Source organism: Mustela lutreola, chromosome 15 (assembly GCF_030435805.1).
Source record: "Mustela lutreola isolate mMusLut2 chromosome 15, mMusLut2.pri, whole genome shotgun sequence".
NCBI classification, from domain to species: domain Eukaryota; kingdom Metazoa; phylum Chordata; class Mammalia; order Carnivora; family Mustelidae; genus Mustela; species Mustela lutreola.
Window position 1 is genome coordinate 59067281 of NC_081304.1, and position 14996 is coordinate 59082276.

The 14996-nt window shown below is 65.0% G+C and overlaps 2 protein-coding genes across 5 annotated transcripts; one reads left to right on the forward strand and one right to left on the reverse strand.

The window, feature by feature from the left end:
* Positions 1–135: 135 nt before the first annotated feature.
* LOC131815888 (uncharacterized) lies at positions 136–3527 on the reverse strand. Its single transcript, XM_059147981.1, has 6 exons — positions 2356–3527; positions 1885–1992; positions 1677–1748; positions 1363–1451; positions 1027–1266; positions 136–585 (listed from the first exon to the last, which is right to left on the reverse strand). Exons 1-6 carry the CDS (start codon positions 2850–2852, stop codon positions 284–286), a joined length of 1308 nt encoding a protein of 435 aa, XP_059003964.1. The 5' UTR covers positions 2853–3527; the 3' UTR covers positions 136–283.
* A 239-nt stretch (positions 3528–3766) lies between these two features.
* Positions 3767–14949, forward strand: NEURL4 (neuralized E3 ubiquitin protein ligase 4). Of its 4 annotated transcripts, none has more exons than XM_059147968.1 (29): positions 3767–4275; positions 5029–5473; positions 5710–5775; positions 5928–6226; positions 6392–6503; positions 6587–6675; positions 7179–7251; positions 7365–7629; positions 7898–8079; positions 8395–8480; positions 8603–8765; positions 8855–9053; positions 9147–9223; positions 9314–9392; positions 9686–9861; positions 9949–10080; positions 10449–10594; positions 10683–10907; positions 10999–11097; positions 11185–11346; positions 11521–11685; positions 12177–12335; positions 12649–12828; positions 12907–12994; positions 13077–13184; positions 13337–13481; positions 13613–13725; positions 13802–13967; positions 14304–14949. In XM_059147968.1, exons 1-29 carry the CDS (start codon positions 3994–3996, stop codon positions 14506–14508), a joined length of 4686 nt encoding a protein of 1561 aa, XP_059003951.1. In that variant the 5' UTR covers positions 3767–3993; the 3' UTR covers positions 14509–14949. The 4 variants fall into 4 exon arrangements, with proteins under 4 accessions (XP_059003951.1, XP_059003952.1, XP_059003953.1 ...); XM_059147969.1 differs by having other exon boundaries at positions 9686–9855; XM_059147970.1 differs by lacking the exon at positions 5710–5775.
* Positions 14950–14996: the final 47 nt, after the last annotated feature.

The window sequence follows — 14996 nt, forward strand, 5'->3', positions numbered from 1 at the left end:
CACCAGGATGCTTGAGGCCGCTCTTGGCATCTGTTGCGATCTACCCTGGTATGCAAAGAAGGGCGGTTGGGGGGATGGGAGCTGGCCAAGAGCCAAGCCTTGTGGCCCAGTGCCCTCACCAGGCTGCGATGTCCCTGCCAGGGACTCCTCGGAGGCCCGGGGATCCTGAACGGGGCTTTCTGTGTGCTCCAGTAGACGGATCTCAGTGCCTGTGGGACTCTCAATCACCCAGTTAAAATCTGCAGAGCCTGGCAGGATCAGGGGGTCAAGGTTGGGGCACCCCTCAAGTCTGTTGGTTGTTGGCACCCCCTGCCCCGGGCTGACCCCGCCGGCTCTCACTGTCCCGCTGCTCGGGCTCGTCTTCTGTGTCCTCCTCAAGCTCTGGGTGGGGAGAGCATCTGAGGTACCTTCCCTTGCTATAATACTCCTTGCGCTGCTGATCAACGTCCTGGTCCCACATGACGGTGGCTGAAGGCAGGGATGGGTTTCTGAAGGTAGGGGGATCTGAGGAGTCATCCCAATCACACTGAGTCTTCCAGCTGCCTGGGGCATCCAGGGATCCACAGGTGTCCATAAGAGCCCCCCCTGCACAGGGGAGAAGCTCAGGCCCTGGGTTCTCATCTCCATTCTATGCCCTTCTCCCACGTTAGGAAACCCCAGCGAGCTCTCCGTCCCCCACACCTTTCTCGGGCTTCCTGAGGGTCGTGCTGAGGACCCCACCCCAGTTGCTTTCTTTCTTTCTTTTTTTTATTTAAAGATTTTATTTATTAAAAAAAAAGATTTTATTTATTTATTGGACAGACAGAGATCACAAGTAGGCAGAGAGGCAGGCAGAGAGAGAGGAAGGAAAGCAGGCTCCCTGCCGAGCAGAGAGCCCGATGTAGGGCTTGATCCCAGAACCCTGAGACCATGACCTGAGCCAAAGGCAGAGGTTTTAACCCACTGAGTCACCCAGACGCCCCCAGCTGCTTTCTGTCTTCCCTGGGCTTGCCTCCCATCACCTCCCTCTCAAGACCCAGGGCTAACCCTTGACTTCTGGGACGTGGTTCCTGGTCACCAGACAAATCTCATCTTGGACTTCTCCGGTCAGTCCTCCCATCCGGCCTCTCTCCACAGGCCTGGGCTCCATGACCTGACTACCGCTGCCCAGACTGGAGCGAGCCCCATGGCAGGGCTTGTTTTTACTGAAGGGAAGGCTTTTCTGAGCCTTGAGGAACTTTCCCTCATCATAGTGCGACTTTCGGTGCTTGTCAAAATCACTGGAGTCTGTGGGCCATGGTAAGAGCTGGGCTTTCCTGCCAGGCTCCTGCCGAGGGTTCACTCTGCCTCCCCTTTCCACTCAGCCCCGACCCCTCATCTCACGTGTCTTGGAAAAGATGTCTGAAGACTCTGAGCTTCTCTTATTACGGTACCGCAGGACCTTGGGGTAGAAATTGTCCATTGTTGCAAACCTGAAGGGGAAGGAGACTAGTTGGCACCCAAGGGGAGAGGACAAGGGGGGCAGGTGGTAGATGAGGACTCGCTGCCTTGCTCTCTCCCACCTTGGCCTTGGTCAGTCCTGATAGGAATTGAAGTTCTTCCCATTCTGGTGGCCAAAAAGCAGAGGGGGCTCTGACCCCAGGGGGGGAGGAAGGAAGAGGCCCCACATCCCTACTGATATCTGGTGGGCCTCTCACCTTTCAGCCAGCGCCTGGGGAGTCACTGTGTGAGAGACCGCCCCAGGCATGTCCTCATCGCTGTCCTGCAGCCTGCAGCGGAGGGAAGGAGCAGGGCTGAGAGGGGGGGCACCAGGCAGTATCCAGTCCCTGAGACCTCTCTGCCTCCCCAAACCCCCTTTGAATAGTGAAGGGTCTGGGCTGAAGGCTAGGGCTGCGGGCTCCACACCTGTGGTAGGGGGTGCTGGGCTCATCCACCTTCATAAACCCATAATCCTTGTCAGCGGGGTGGTAGGTGGCCAGGATGTTCATTTCATCCCACCGCTGGGCCTTTTTCCTGGAGTAGGGGAAAGACACAAGAAATGGGGAGGAAACTTCCCGGCGGCCTCCTCCTTACAGCCCTCCCTCATTCCTTCATTCAAAACCTTTTCCTTGTACCCTCTCGTCGTGTCCGAGGCAGAGGAGCCTGGGGATCGGGATTACACCCAATGATCTGCACGCACCGTGTAGCCAGCGTGGACGGGGCACCCGCTGCTCTCCGCAAGGCCCGGGACCTCGGGTTTCCCACCCAGTGGCCCTGTGCCGTCCCGGCTTCCAGGTTGTCGGGACTCCACCCCCTCCCCGAGCTCCGCCCCCGCCAGTGTCCGGCACCCCTCCCTCGGGGCTCCGCGCCGGGAGCCGGCCGAGCTGGATTCCGTACTTGTCAGCGCTAAGGGATTTCTGCATCAGGATGGTGGTGCTGGTCTTTAGGATGCTGCGGGGCCAGTCCTCACAAGGTTTGTGGAGGTTCAAGCAGGTTGACCCGGAGCGCGATGGACTGCATTCCCAGCTGTACACCCCAGAGCCCCCCGACCCGGGGCTGCAGGTCCCGCACACACTGGCTTCAGGGAAGGGGGCAGGTAATCCGTCAGGGTGTGCCCCGGACCCGGCGCCGAGGCTCGCAACCTCCCCCGGGGGCCAGTGGGGCCCCGAACCGAGGACAGCTACCCCCCCGGTGGGCCGGCTAGAACCAGAAGCGCAAGTTACGATTTCCCCGGAGTGCGGGGAGGGCCCAGAACCCTGAGACGGGACCACCCCGGACGGCGGCCCGGCGTCGGCCGCCTCCGCTCCGACTCTTTCTGGCACACCCTTGGGTGCCGCTCCCGGGGATTCCCCGCAGAGGCCGCCAGCAGCCCCCGGAGCCTCCCGCCTCTCCATGGCCCCACCCGGGGACCGCTGTCAGCGGCCCCGCCCCGCCTCCCGGTTCAACTTGGCCCCGCCCCGAGGCCCCGCCCCCACCGCAGCGGGCTGGGGACCATCGGGCCGAAGCCCGGGTATCCGTCCGCTCTGCTCCCTAAAGCCGCGGCCCCGGAATCAAGCTTTATAGAGGGACCTCGGGCCGGGGCCCCTCCCTTTGTGTCCCACCCAAAGGCCTTCTTTCTTTGTCTCTGGGATTTGTTCCCGCCCTTCTTCCCCATCACCGCCTTCATCCGCATTATCCAATCACAATCAGGGTCCTTGTTCGGGGCGGAGAAGCCTGGTTGTGACGTCACAGCCCTCCCACCTCCGCGCGAGCTCCGGGTCGGGCCGGGAGCTAGCTCGAGAGCTGGGGTTTGGGGGCAGACCATCAGCCGTCGCAGGAGACCGCCGCGGCCAGGGTTTTGCTGGACTCTGTCCGCGGCCTTAGGACTTAAGGGTTTGGCTGGATGGGAGTTCAAGGTGGGCTTCCTTAGAAATGCCGCGGGCCTTGTATCCCCCCTAAGCCAGCCGGCTTTGCCTCTCACGGGAGGGGAGATACCAAGTGGAGGCGTGGCAACACTGTCGCGAAACGTGCGCTCTCGAGGTGCGGGGGGCCGAGGTTTTCATGCGTTAACTACAGGGTCTCTTCTCCGAATCCCACGGACGCCACCCTCCCGCCCGCAGTAGGCGCAGCGGAGGGGACACTTGCTCCCGCCTCGCCGGAAAACGACCATCTCTAGGAATCGCCTGCCTCGGCGAGGGCGGGGCCGGCGGGGCCGCTGTCGCAAAGCTGAAGGGGGGGCAGCATCCCCTGCGTCGTAAAGACGCCTGCGGCCGTCGTTTCTACCGCTGTCGCAAAAGCTCCCTGCCCCGTCTGCACGGCTGTCGGGCCCACTCCGTCACCTCGTTGTGCCGTAAAGCAAGCCCGCCCGACCCCGTCGTCCTTCCGTTCCCACCGCGGCGGTCATTAATTCCCCAGCCGGGGATGCGCCGTCGCCCGGCAGTGCCGTAAAGCATTCCCGGCCCCAGCCCCGAGTCCTGTTCCCTCCGGGTGTCTGTGCACCGCGGTTGCCACGGTGCCGCCAAGCGCGGCTGTCGCGCGGCCCCGGTGTCAGCGGCAATGGCGGCGGGGTCGGGTGGGAGTGGGGGCTCTGGGGGAGGCCCCGGGCCGGGGCCGGGTGGGGGTGGGGGCCCCGGCGGGAGCGGCGCAGGGCCGGGGTCTGGCGGGGGTCTGGGCAGCGGCGGGGAGCTGCACCCGCGCACTGGGCGCCTGGTGAGCCTGTCGGCCTGTGGGCGTACAGCGCGGCGGCAGCAGCCGGGCCAGGAGTTTAACCACGGGCTGGTGTTGAGCCGGGAGCCCTTGCGCGATGGACGCGTCTTCACCGTCCGCATCGACCGCAAGGTGCGGAGCGGGGCCGGCGGAACCGAGATAGGGGGAGGCTGGTGGGAGGGGAGAGCGGCAGACACGGGGCCGGACAGTCAGGCTGGCTCGCATCGACGGCTGCCGAGAGGGCACCGACCTGCGGGGCACTGGGCACCAGGCGACGGGCGGGAGGGGAGCACGGAGAAGAAACGTTCGCTCTCACGGGAAAAGGGACGAGGACAGCTGGCGTTTCCTCAAGACCCAGGGGCAGGGCAGGGACGCCGGGCTTCGTCCCCAGGAACGGTTAGGGACCAGATCTCCCGGATCGTCCCAGGAGGTGGAGGATGGAGGGATGTCAGGGATGTGATGGGAAGGGAGGAGAGAAGCAGGGAAGGACCAACCACTGGCGGATACGCTCCCGCGGAAGGATGAGTGAAGAGAGACACGGGGAGAGGGAGGTGTGCGCGCGCTGTGTGTGCCTTGGTGAAGAGGCCAGGTGCGCAGAGGTGCGATGGGGAAGAGGTGGACTGTGAATGCAGCCCGAGCCTAGGAGAGACTCGGCGGGCTGAGGGGAGTGGGACCCCAGAGCAGGGAGTGTGGGCGTGGAGAGCTGGGAATCCGGTGGCTGAGGAGTCACAGAGATCACTGCTTCACGTCTCCAGAGAGAAAAGCCAGTTAGTTGCCCAGAGATGTGGGAAGAGGGGGACACAGTGGTCTGGGACATGTGGGTTCCTAGTGGTGGGAGACCTATGGGGGCCCATCCTGAGCCTCTGTCCACCGCCCTTATCACAGGTCAACTCCTGGAGTGGCTCCATCGAGATCGGGGTGACGGCACTGGACCCCAGCGTGCTGGACTTCCCCAGCAGCGCCACAGGACTAAAGGGGGGCTCATGGGTGGTGTCAGGCTGCTCGGTGTTGAGGGACGGACGTTCTGTGCTGGAGGAGTATGGGCAGGACCTGGACCAGCTTGGGGAAGGGGACCGTGTGGGCGTGGAGCGCACAGCTGCTGGGGAGCTGCGGCTCTGGGTGAACGGGCGGGATTGCGGAGTGGCCGCCACGGGCCTTCCCGCTCGTGTCTGGGCCGTCGTGGACCTTTATGGCAAGTGCACCCAGATCACCGTGTTGCCCCCTGAGCCAGGTTTCAGCCCCCCTACTCCCATCCCCGCACCTCCCCTCGAGCCTTCCACACCCCCCGAAGATTCCGCCTTGACGGAACAGGGGACCTCCGGGGATGAAGGTGAGAACACAGGGCAGTGGTGGAGGGGTGGGGCAGAGGGAATGGCTGAAGGAACGGGAGAGACATAGTGGCAAATGAGGCTGGGTGTGAGCAGGGTCACTCAGACATCCCCCCCCTCCCGCCCCAGTCTGTTGAAGGGGAAAGCAGGGGCTAGAGAGAGGAGAGGGGTCTCCTGGCTGTGGGCCCTGCAGCAGGGGCTGAACCCTTATTCCCCTCCCATCCCTCCTGGTCCCCAGCCTTCATGGTGTCCCCAGCGCAGGCCCGGCCGGAGACGTTTCCTAACAGCCTTGAGTCGCATAATGGTGAGGGCTTCTGGGAGGCTTCGGGCAGGGGAGCGGGAAGTGAGGTGGACGAGGCGAGGGGAGGGGCCTCAGGAGAAGGCTAGGGGGAGAGTGGCGAGCCTGAGGAGGTAGCGCCTCATTCCAGCTTCCCCCCCCCCATCCCACTGCCGCAGACTTTGCCAGCATGGAGCTCTCCGAGGTGGTGGGCAACGCCATCCTGTCTGCCTACAACGGGGGGCTCCTAAATGTGAACCTGAGCTCCCCGCCGGCAGGGGAAGGACTGGGGTCTGGCGGTGCCGCCACCTCGCCCGTCCTCACTTCCAACGATGCCCTGCTCTTTCACGAGAAGTGCGGGACGCTCATCAAACTAAGCAACAACAATAAGACCGCCGAGCGCCGCCGGCCCCTGGATGAGTTCAACAACGGGGTGGTCATGACCAACCGTCCCCTGCGGGACAACGAGATGTTCGAGGTGTGCGAGCTGCTGGGTGCTGGCTGGCACCCCGCCCTCTGGGACCCAAAAGACAGGCTTGATCCTTGATGGGGGCAGGGTGGGGGCGGGCAGAGAACAGTCTGAGGGTCTCTTCTCGGCATTTACCCTCCGCATCTCCCCCTTCCTGCTGTCACTCCCCCCAAGATTCGCATCGACAAGCTCGTAGACAAGTGGTCGGGCTCCATTGAGATCGGTGTCACCACCCACAACCCCAACAACCTTGAGTACCCAGCTACCATGACCAACCTGCAGTCAGGTACCAGCCCCCCACAGGGCGGAGGCCCCTTCCTCGGGTGAGGGCCGCCGGGGCTCTAGCTGGGCTGTCCCCCCTTCCTCTAGGCACCATCATGATGAGCGGCTGCGGGATCTTGACCAACGGCAAGGGCACTCGCCGGGAGTACTGTGAGTTCAGTCTGGATGAGCTGCAGGTGAGGGGGGGCAGGGTGCAGCGTGGGGGCCCCCTCTCTGGGGCTGCCTCATCCCCCACTTCCCTGCCCAGGCTGCATGGTCTCTGCTGTGGCCTAGAGCAAGGCCTCTCCCCTCTCACCTGAAGTTTCTTTTTGAGAAGGTGGGGTTGTCCGATGGTTAGGTTTGCAGATCTGGGGAGTCAGGGGGTCACACACTCTCACCGTGTGGCTGTGGGGCAGTGACCCGAGGTGAGAAGCTCGAGGGTTGTCACTGGTACGGTGTATTTTTTTTTCCTATATTCTTCTAATGTCTCAGCTGAGCCCGTTAGCGTTTTGTAAACTGTTTGGAGAGGTGGACGAGGTGACGTTTATTTATAAGGTGGCTTCACCGGGAGTCGGGAGCGTTCTGGGGGCTCGGAACTGCGGCATCTTTGCAGCCGTTCCCCTGCGGCCTGGGGGGCAGGACAAGCCTGGAGCCTGAAGGGGGAATGCATACGAGACCTTTGTTTTTCTCCTTTGGCTAGGAAGGTGACCACATTGGCCTCACGAGGAAGTCCAACTCTGCCCTACACTTCTTCATTAATGGCATTGATCAGGGTGAGGGGACGCCCAGAGCCGGCCACCGGCCCTGGCTTTTGGGGGCGGGGACTCCGGACCTCCTCGTTCTGCCTCTCTTTGATGTTGTTCCCCCCTCTTTCCCCCCCACCCAGGCGTGGCTACCCCACTGACGCCCCCAGTGGTGTACGGTGTGGTGGACTTGTACGGAATGGCCGTGAAGGTGACCATCGTCCATAACAACAACCACAGCGACCGCCTGCGCCGGAACAATGCCATCCTGCGGGCACTGTCTCCAGAGGGTGCCCTCCGCCGCGCCGCCCCCACCGCCCAGGCTGAGCCGGAGCGCCTGCTTTTCCACCCCAACTGCGGGCAGAAGGCAGCTATCACCCACGAGGGACGCACTGCCCTGAGGCCCCAGTATGGCCCATGGGGTGGGGAGAAGCCTGCAGAAGGGGCTCTGTTGGGATTGGGGGGCGGGGGGTGGAGAAACAAGAGGCGGAGGGATTCTGACCTGGGGAGCTCGGGCCGGCAAGCTGGGAGCCTCGCACCAGCGAGCAGGGAGCCTTGCGGAGAGTGGAGTTTCTCTGGTTGACTTCAAGCAGTGAGCATCAGGCAGGCATCGCTGGCTAAGTTGGGCATGCTCAGAGAGCGGTTTCATACCTGAGTCCCCGTTCGCTGTCCTCAGTGCCACCGATGACTTCAACCACGGCGTGGTGCTGAGCAGTCGGGCCCTGCGGGACGGAGAGGTGTTCCAGGTGCGCATAGACAAGATGGTGGACAAGTGGGCTGGCTCCATTGAGATTGGGGTCACCACCCACAACCCCGCCTACCTCCAGCTGCCCTCCACCATGACCAACCTGCGCTCTGGTGAGCTCCCAGGAAGGGCAGGGCCAGGAGAGGGTCCCAGGGAGGGAGCTGTCCCCAGAGCCCTGACACTGGGTCCCCAGCTGGGTCGTTCCTGATCCTACAGGTGACTACTGTTTTAGGGGCGGAGCGCTGCCATGTGGACTGGGCCTGTGGGGTACGGGGACGTGCATTTTTCTTGCCCGGCCCTGGGAAGAGAGCTGACCTCACACAGGGCAGGCTGGGCCAGCAGCCTTGAGGAGAGACATGGGGACTGCTGTGCAGCATAGTGGAGTCCTGGTTCCCGCTCATGTCCTCTACCACTCCTTGTCGCCCTAGGGACGTGGATGATGACCGGGAACGGGGTGATGCACAACGGGACGACCATCTTAGACGAATATGGGCACAACCTGGACCGCCTCAAGGTGGGAGAGTGGGGGCACCGCCGGGGTGCGGCGCGCAGGGAGTGGGGCAGGCGGGGCTGCCGTCGGACCAGCCCCCCCCGGAACTCTGCCTGACTCCTCACTCCAGCCCCCCTTCTTCCAAGGCAGGGGACACGGTGGGCGTGGTGCGGCGGGAGGATGGGACTCTGCACTTCTTTGTCAACGGGATGACTCAGGGCCCTGCAGCCTGGAACGTGCCCCCGGGCGTCTACGCTGTTGTGGACCTGTATGGCCAGGCAGCCCAGGCCACCATTGTGGACGACGTGGGTGAGGGCCAGGGCCGGGGCTGGGCGGGGGGTGGCCTCGGGGGGCCTCAGAGACCACTGCAGCCTCACGTGCTCCATCTCCTCTCCCAGAAGTGCCCCCCGTGCCTGAGCCGCTCCCTGAAGGGAACAACCAGGTGTCCCCCAGCTCCCCATCGTCAGGCGCCGGGGGCTCCGACCTGCGCTTCCACCAGCTGCACGGCAGTAACGCCGTCATCACCAATGGGGGCCGCACAGCGCTCCGCCACAACTGCCGCAGCGAGTTCAACGATGCCATTGTCATCTCCAACCGGTCAGTGTCAGTGCTGGCTCGGCCCCAGCCTCCCGCTGCCTGGCCTCGGCCACCCGCGCGGGGCCCGTCTGATGGCAACCGTGTCCCTGGCAGGGCCCTGCGGGACGGAGAGCTGTTCGAGATTGTCATTCAGAAGATGGTGGACCGCTGGTCAGGCTCCATTGAGGCTGGTGAGAGGCACGGGCATGTGTGTGTGCCAGAGTGGTGCGGGCTGCCTGTTGCCGGGGGCTTGGCTCTGACCCCCGCCGGCCTCCTCCTAGGGGTGACTGCTATTCGGCCGGAGGACCTCGAGTTTCCCAACACCATGACAGACATCGACTACGACACCTGGATGCTGAGGTTCGGCTCCTGGGCTCAGGGGCGGCCGGGCAGGCTGGGTGGCGCCGGTGAGGGCACAGGGGGCCAGATGTGGGGCCTGCGGTGGCCGCAGACGAGGACAAGCCTGTGGGGGTGGCTGCCCCCGCCCCTTGCCGCTGGCCAGCCCTCCCGCCTCCGCACGTGTGCTCCGGCGGCACCCCTGCGGGGGGATCCCAGAGGGCTGGGACGCAGGACTGGGTTTCCAACCCCAAGCTGAGGTCCCAGTCCGAGGCCCGGAGTGGGGCGCTCAGCGGCCCGTGCGTTTCACCCCGCAGCGGCACGGCCATCATGCAGGACGGGAACACCATGCGCAACAACTACGGCTGCGACTTGGACGCGCTGGGCACGGGCGCGCGCATCGGCATGATGCGCACGGCCAAGGGTGACCTGCACTACTTCATCAACGGCCAGGACCAGGGCGCCGCCTGCTCAGGCTTGCCCCCGGGTAAAGGTGACTGCTCGGTGGCGCTTGGCCTGCCAGCCTCCTGCCGGCCCCGCCCGGGCCAGCTGGCCCCTGACCCTTTCCTCCTCCACCCAGACGTGTACGCAGTGGTGGATCTCTATGGCCAGTGTGTCCAGGTGTCCATCACCAACGCCACCGGCCCCATGGACAACAGCCTGGCGACCAGCAACACCGCCACCGAGAAGTCCTTCCCCCTGCACTCCCCAGGTTCAGCTGGCGGGGAGGGCAGACGGGTGGGCTCTGCTTCCCCGGTGGGGGTGGAGGGGGGCGGCCAGCAGCAGCAGACTGGGCAGGGAACAAGGGCAGGGAGGGAGGGAGCCAGGGTGGGACGCCCCCAGGAAGTAGGGAGGGGCTGGAGCGTGGACTGGGCACCTCCCCCGCCCCCCACCCTGCACCCAACAATGGGACCCGTCTGCTTTGGAAACGGGTCTTCCTTCAGGGAGAGGCGTCCAAGAAGCGACAGCCAAGGGGGCCTTTAGGGCAACTTCCTGTTTCACCTGAAAGCCCTGTGCCCGGTCCTTTCTGGAGCCTGCAGCCCCCATGCTGCCCCTTCCGGGGATCCCGTCTTTCCGCAGTGGCCGGTGTGGCTCACCGCTTCCACAGCTCTTGTGGCAAGAATGTCACTCTGGAGGAGGACGGCACGAGGGCGGTGCGCGCGGCCGGCTACGCTCACGGCCTTGTCTTCAGCACCAAGGAGCTCAAGACGGAGGAGGTCTTCGAGGTGGGTGGTGGGCTTGCTGCCGCAGGGCCAGGCTGCTGCTGCTGCCTGTCACTGCACCTGTGGCAGCCCCGTGCTCTCTGTCCATCAGGTGAAGGTGGAGGAGCTGGACGAGAAGTGGGCGGGCTCCCTCCGCCTGGGGCTGACCACACTAGCGCCGGGGGAGACAGGGCCTGGCACAGCCGGCGGCCCGGGGCTACCTCCCTCTCTGCCTGAGCTGCGGTCAAAGACCACCTGGATGGTGACCAGCTGTGAAGTGAGGCGCGACGGGCAGCTCCAGAGGATGAACTATGGCCGGAACCTCGAGAGGCTGGGGGTGAGGCAGCCGGCTCCCGGCGGGGGCAGGGGCGGGGGTGTCGGAGGGGGCTGTGGGCCGAGCCTCTGGGCTCATCTGCTCTGGGTCCCAGGTGGGGAGCCGTGTGGGCATCCGTCGGGGTGCCGACGACACAATGCACATCCTGGTGGACGGAGAGGACATGGGGCCTGCGGCCACTGGCATCGCTAAGGTCAGTCTGAGCTGTTTCTTGGTTTTGCGGAGCAGGCTTGAGGCCCCCCACGGGGGTCTGACTCCCCTGTCGTGTGCGTGTCCCCAGAACGTGTGGGCCGTGCTGGATCTCTACGGGCCGGTACGGAGCGTGTCTGTCGTGAGCTCCACGCGGCTGGAGGAGCCAGAGGGCACCCAGCCGCCTTCTCCCAGTTCGGACACTGGCAGCGAAGGCGAGGAGGACGGCGACGGGGAGGAGCACGGCCTGCAGGTGAGAGACCGTGGCGGGGCGTAGGGAGCCGGGAGACATCAGGGTGCTCTGGGGTTCTCTGATTCCACCCTGGTGGGCAGAGGCATAGACGCCAGCCCTGTGTAAATGCCTGTGGTGGGGTGGCTCGGGCCTGGCATGGGTGGCCCTGGCAGCGCCATCTCTCCTCTGCACCAGGGCCAGAATCAAGTGGTCGTTATGCCCATGGCCCTCGAGTTTTTGGAAAACCACGGGAAGAACATCCTCCTGTCCAATGGGAACCGCACGGCCACGCGGGTGGCCAGCTACAACCAGGGCGTTGTCGTCATCGGCCAGCCCCTGGTTCCCCAGCTGTTGGTCCAGGTGGGCTCCTCTTGCCCAGGGTCCCTGGGGACCAGCCCTCCTGGAGAAAGCCCCCCCATTTGAGGACAGAGTGGAGGCAAGCCCCCCAGAGGAGCTTCCGGGGCTTTGGTCCGAACCCCGCAGTGGGATCTGTAGAGCGATTCTCAGGAAGTCCCCCTCCCTGTGACTGGTGAGGGGAGCAGTAGTGAGGGACTGGGAGAGTCCCGAGAAAGACGCCCGGCCCTGCACGTGCATGCCGGGAGGGCTTTGCCTAGGGAGGGGGCTTTTCTGCTACAGATGAAAAGATTTAGTCCGCTGAAGGCAGCCCCTGGGGACAGGCACCCTTGCCCGGGCAACAGCATCAAGGCTGACACAGAGAAGGAAACCAGTGAATTTGCAGTTTGCAGTTCCTCCGGCCTCAGAAGGGACAGCACCCCTCCCTGCCCGGGGCGGCTGGGTGGCTTCTTTGCAGGGGGCCGTGACTGGGGAGTAGTAGTCATCTTGTCCCCCAGGTGCGGATAGACTCCCTGAACCGACAGTGGACATCTTCGCTAGTCCTGGGCGTCATCACGTGCCCGCCGGAGAGGCTCAACTTCCCCGCGTCAGCCTGTGGCCTCAAGCGGGCGGCCTGGCTGCTGCGGGGCCGTGGCATCTTCCACAACGGTCTCAAGGTGGCTGGGGGGTGGCAGGAGGGCCCTGGTGGGCGGGGTCACAGCTATCTGGAGTGCTGTGTGGGGAAACCCTCTAGTGGGTAAGCAAGAGCATGTCATCATCTAGATTCAGGCTTGTCAAGGCCACCTGTGTCCTTGCCATTGGGAGCGTGGCTGTGGGGGGCCGGCGGTTGGCGGGTAGAGCCTGGGCAGGGGGTGAGCATGGAGGCAAGGCCCAGGCACTGGCAGCCGGAAGTGGAGCGGAACCTAGGGGTGGCCACCACCTGTGGTCTGAGCTCTGGGAAGACAGTAGGTCTCCCTCCCCGCCCCCCAGATCTGTGAGAAGTTCGGGCCCAATCTGGACACGTGTCCTGAGGGCACCATCCTGGGCCTGCGGCTGGATGGCTCTGGAGGGCTGCACCTGCACGTGAACGGGATAGACCAGGGCGTGGCTGTGCCAGACGTGCCCCAGCCCTGCCACGCGCTTGTGGACCTCTACGGGCAGTGTGAGCAGGTGAGCAGGCTGCCGGCAGGGTGGAGGCGGCGCCAGGTTGCGCAGGTGTGGGTCTCCCTCATCACGCCTCCCCTGCAGGTGACAATCGTGAGTCCCGAGCCGGGAGCTACCAGTGGGAAGAGTGCTGGTACCCAGGGAGACATGGAGAAGGCGGACATGGTGGACGGTGAGGCAGCCCCCAGATCCCCAGGTGCGTGGCCCCGCTGCCCCTGCTACCCCTGCAACCCTGCCCCCTTCCGCCCTCTCAGGCATCAAGGAGAGTGTGTGCTGGGGCCCTCTGCCCGCCACCGGCCCTCTGAAGAGCTGCGAGTACCATGCCCTTTGCTCCCGCTTCCAAGAACTGCTATTGCTTCCCGGTGAGTCCCCGGTCCCCCAGAACCCGCCGCATTCCCTGCTGCCAGGGTGGGGCCGTGCCAGGAGCCCAAGGAACCGGCGGGAGAGGAGGGGATGCTGTGTGCTGGAGACCCGGGATGGGAGCCACAGCCGACTGCCTCTCCCTTTCCTGCAGAGGATTATTTCATCCCTCCTCCGAAGCAGAGCCTGTGCTACTGTGAGTCTTGCCGGAAGCTTCGAGGGGACGAGGCCCACAGGCGCCGTGGGGAGCCCCCCCGGGAGTACGCGCTGCCCTTTGGCTGGTGCAGGTTCAACCTCAGGTACTCTCAGGCCAGGATTGCGTGTCTCCCTTAGCACTCGCTCCGCCAGTGACGAGGGAGGCTCCCATGGGACAGAGGATGGTGTCCGTGAGTCAGCTGCTTGTGTCCAGTGTCCCCTGGGTCCATCCTAGGGTGAATCCGCGCTTGGAAGCTGGGACGCTGACCAAGAAGTGGCACATGGCGTATCATGGGAGCAACGTGGCAGCGGTCAGGAGGGTGCTGGATCGAGGGGAGCTGGGAGCAGGTATCCGGGGACCAGCAGAGGCAGGACGGGCCGGGCCCAGGTCCCCAGGCATGTTCCTGACCTGGCTTCCCTACAGGCACCGCCTCCATCCTGAGCTGCCGGCCCTTGAAAGGCGAGCCCGGGGTAGGGTTTGAGGAGCCTGGGGAGAACTCCGCGCCCCCACGGGAGGAGCAGCCCCCTCCGGTGCTGCTTTCCCCCTCCCTCCAGTATGCTGGGGCCGAGACCCTGGCATCCAAAGTGCAGTGAGTACAGGGGGGCGGGGTCTCCACGGCTTGCCCTCTGCCTTCCCACCGGGACACTCTAGAATGGTTAGCTTTGAAGGTGACTAGCACTACGGGAGTAAAACAGTGAATGCAGTGGGCCCCCCTCAGCTGTTGGAGCACGGTCAGGGCCACCTCAGGAAGAAGCTTTGAGCAGAGGCCTAGAGAAGGGGGCCAGCGGGCGGGCGGGTGGGGAGATGGCGGCCAGAGCCCGGCCACCGGTGGCAGGCGGGTGTGACCCCGAGGCACAGTGCAGGTCACAGGGGGAGGAGGAAGCCCGAGTTCCTCACGGCCAGCTTTCTGCTCCTTGCCCAACAGATTCCGGGACCCCAAGTCCCAGCGGACGCACCAGGCCCAGGTGGCGTTCCAGGTGTGCGTGCGCCCCGGCTCCTACACTCCCGGGCCCCCTTCGGCCGCCCTCCGAGAACCTCCCGACCCGCACTTCAGCCCCGCCGAACTCGAGTGGGTGACCAAGGAGAAGGGGGCCACGCTCCTGTATGCCCTGCTGGTGCGGGTGGAGTGAGGGCCGGCCTCTCGACAAGCACAGTGGGGCCCCGGCCCGCGGACTCTGAGTGCCGCTGGCCCGACTCCACACCCCGGCCCGACTTCCCGGCGGACGCGCCCGGAACCTGGCCGCCACGCGCTGGAAGGGGAGCGCGTCTCCGCGTGCAGGGCGCACGCCCCCCGCGGGGCTGGGGGCCCGGCAGCGCCCCTCATGCACTGTCTTGGGGAACACGACTCCCCGGACTCCCTCCCCTGTGTCACTTAATTTATTTCCGTTTTCGTTCCTGTTACTGTGAATCCCGAGGAGCACCCCACCCCCGGACCCCGCGCCCCGCCCCGGAGCCGCCGCCGCTTCCCAGGCCGCCGGGCGGAGAGGGGAGGGCGGGCGCGGGGAAGGTGGGCCTCTGTACAGTTGTTACGGACGCGGAGTTCCAAGGAGCCAATAAACGCCGTCCCGGTGCGCGTGCCTCGGCCTCTCTCTCGCGCCGCCCCTCCCCACCCCCCCGC

Excerpts from the sequence above, each read along its gene's own strand:
- LOC131815888 (XM_059147981.1), bottom strand. The coding sequence starts at position 2,852 with ATGGAGAGGCGGGAGGCTCCGGGGGCTGCTGGCGGCCTCTGCGGGGAA. Across the intron at positions 1,749-1,884 it reads CCCAGCACCCCCTACCACAG|GCTGCAGGACAGCGATGAGG; the intron begins GTGTGGAGCCCG and ends CCTCCGCTGCAG. Across the intron at positions 1,452-1,676 it reads CCCCAGGCGCTGGCTGAAAG|GTTTGCAACAATGGACAATT; the intron begins GTGAGAGGCCCA and ends CTTCCCCTTCAG.
- NEURL4 (XM_059147968.1), top strand. The coding sequence starts at position 3,994 with ATGGCGGCGGGGTCGGGTGGGAGTGGGGGCTCTGGGGGAGGCCCCGGG. Across the intron at positions 6,227-6,391 it reads GGGACAACGAGATGTTCGAG|ATTCGCATCGACAAGCTCGT; the intron begins GTGTGCGAGCTG and ends ACTCCCCCCAAG. Across the intron at positions 11,098-11,184 it reads CGGCCACTGGCATCGCTAAG|AACGTGTGGGCCGTGCTGGA; the intron begins GTCAGTCTGAGC and ends GCGTGTCCCCAG.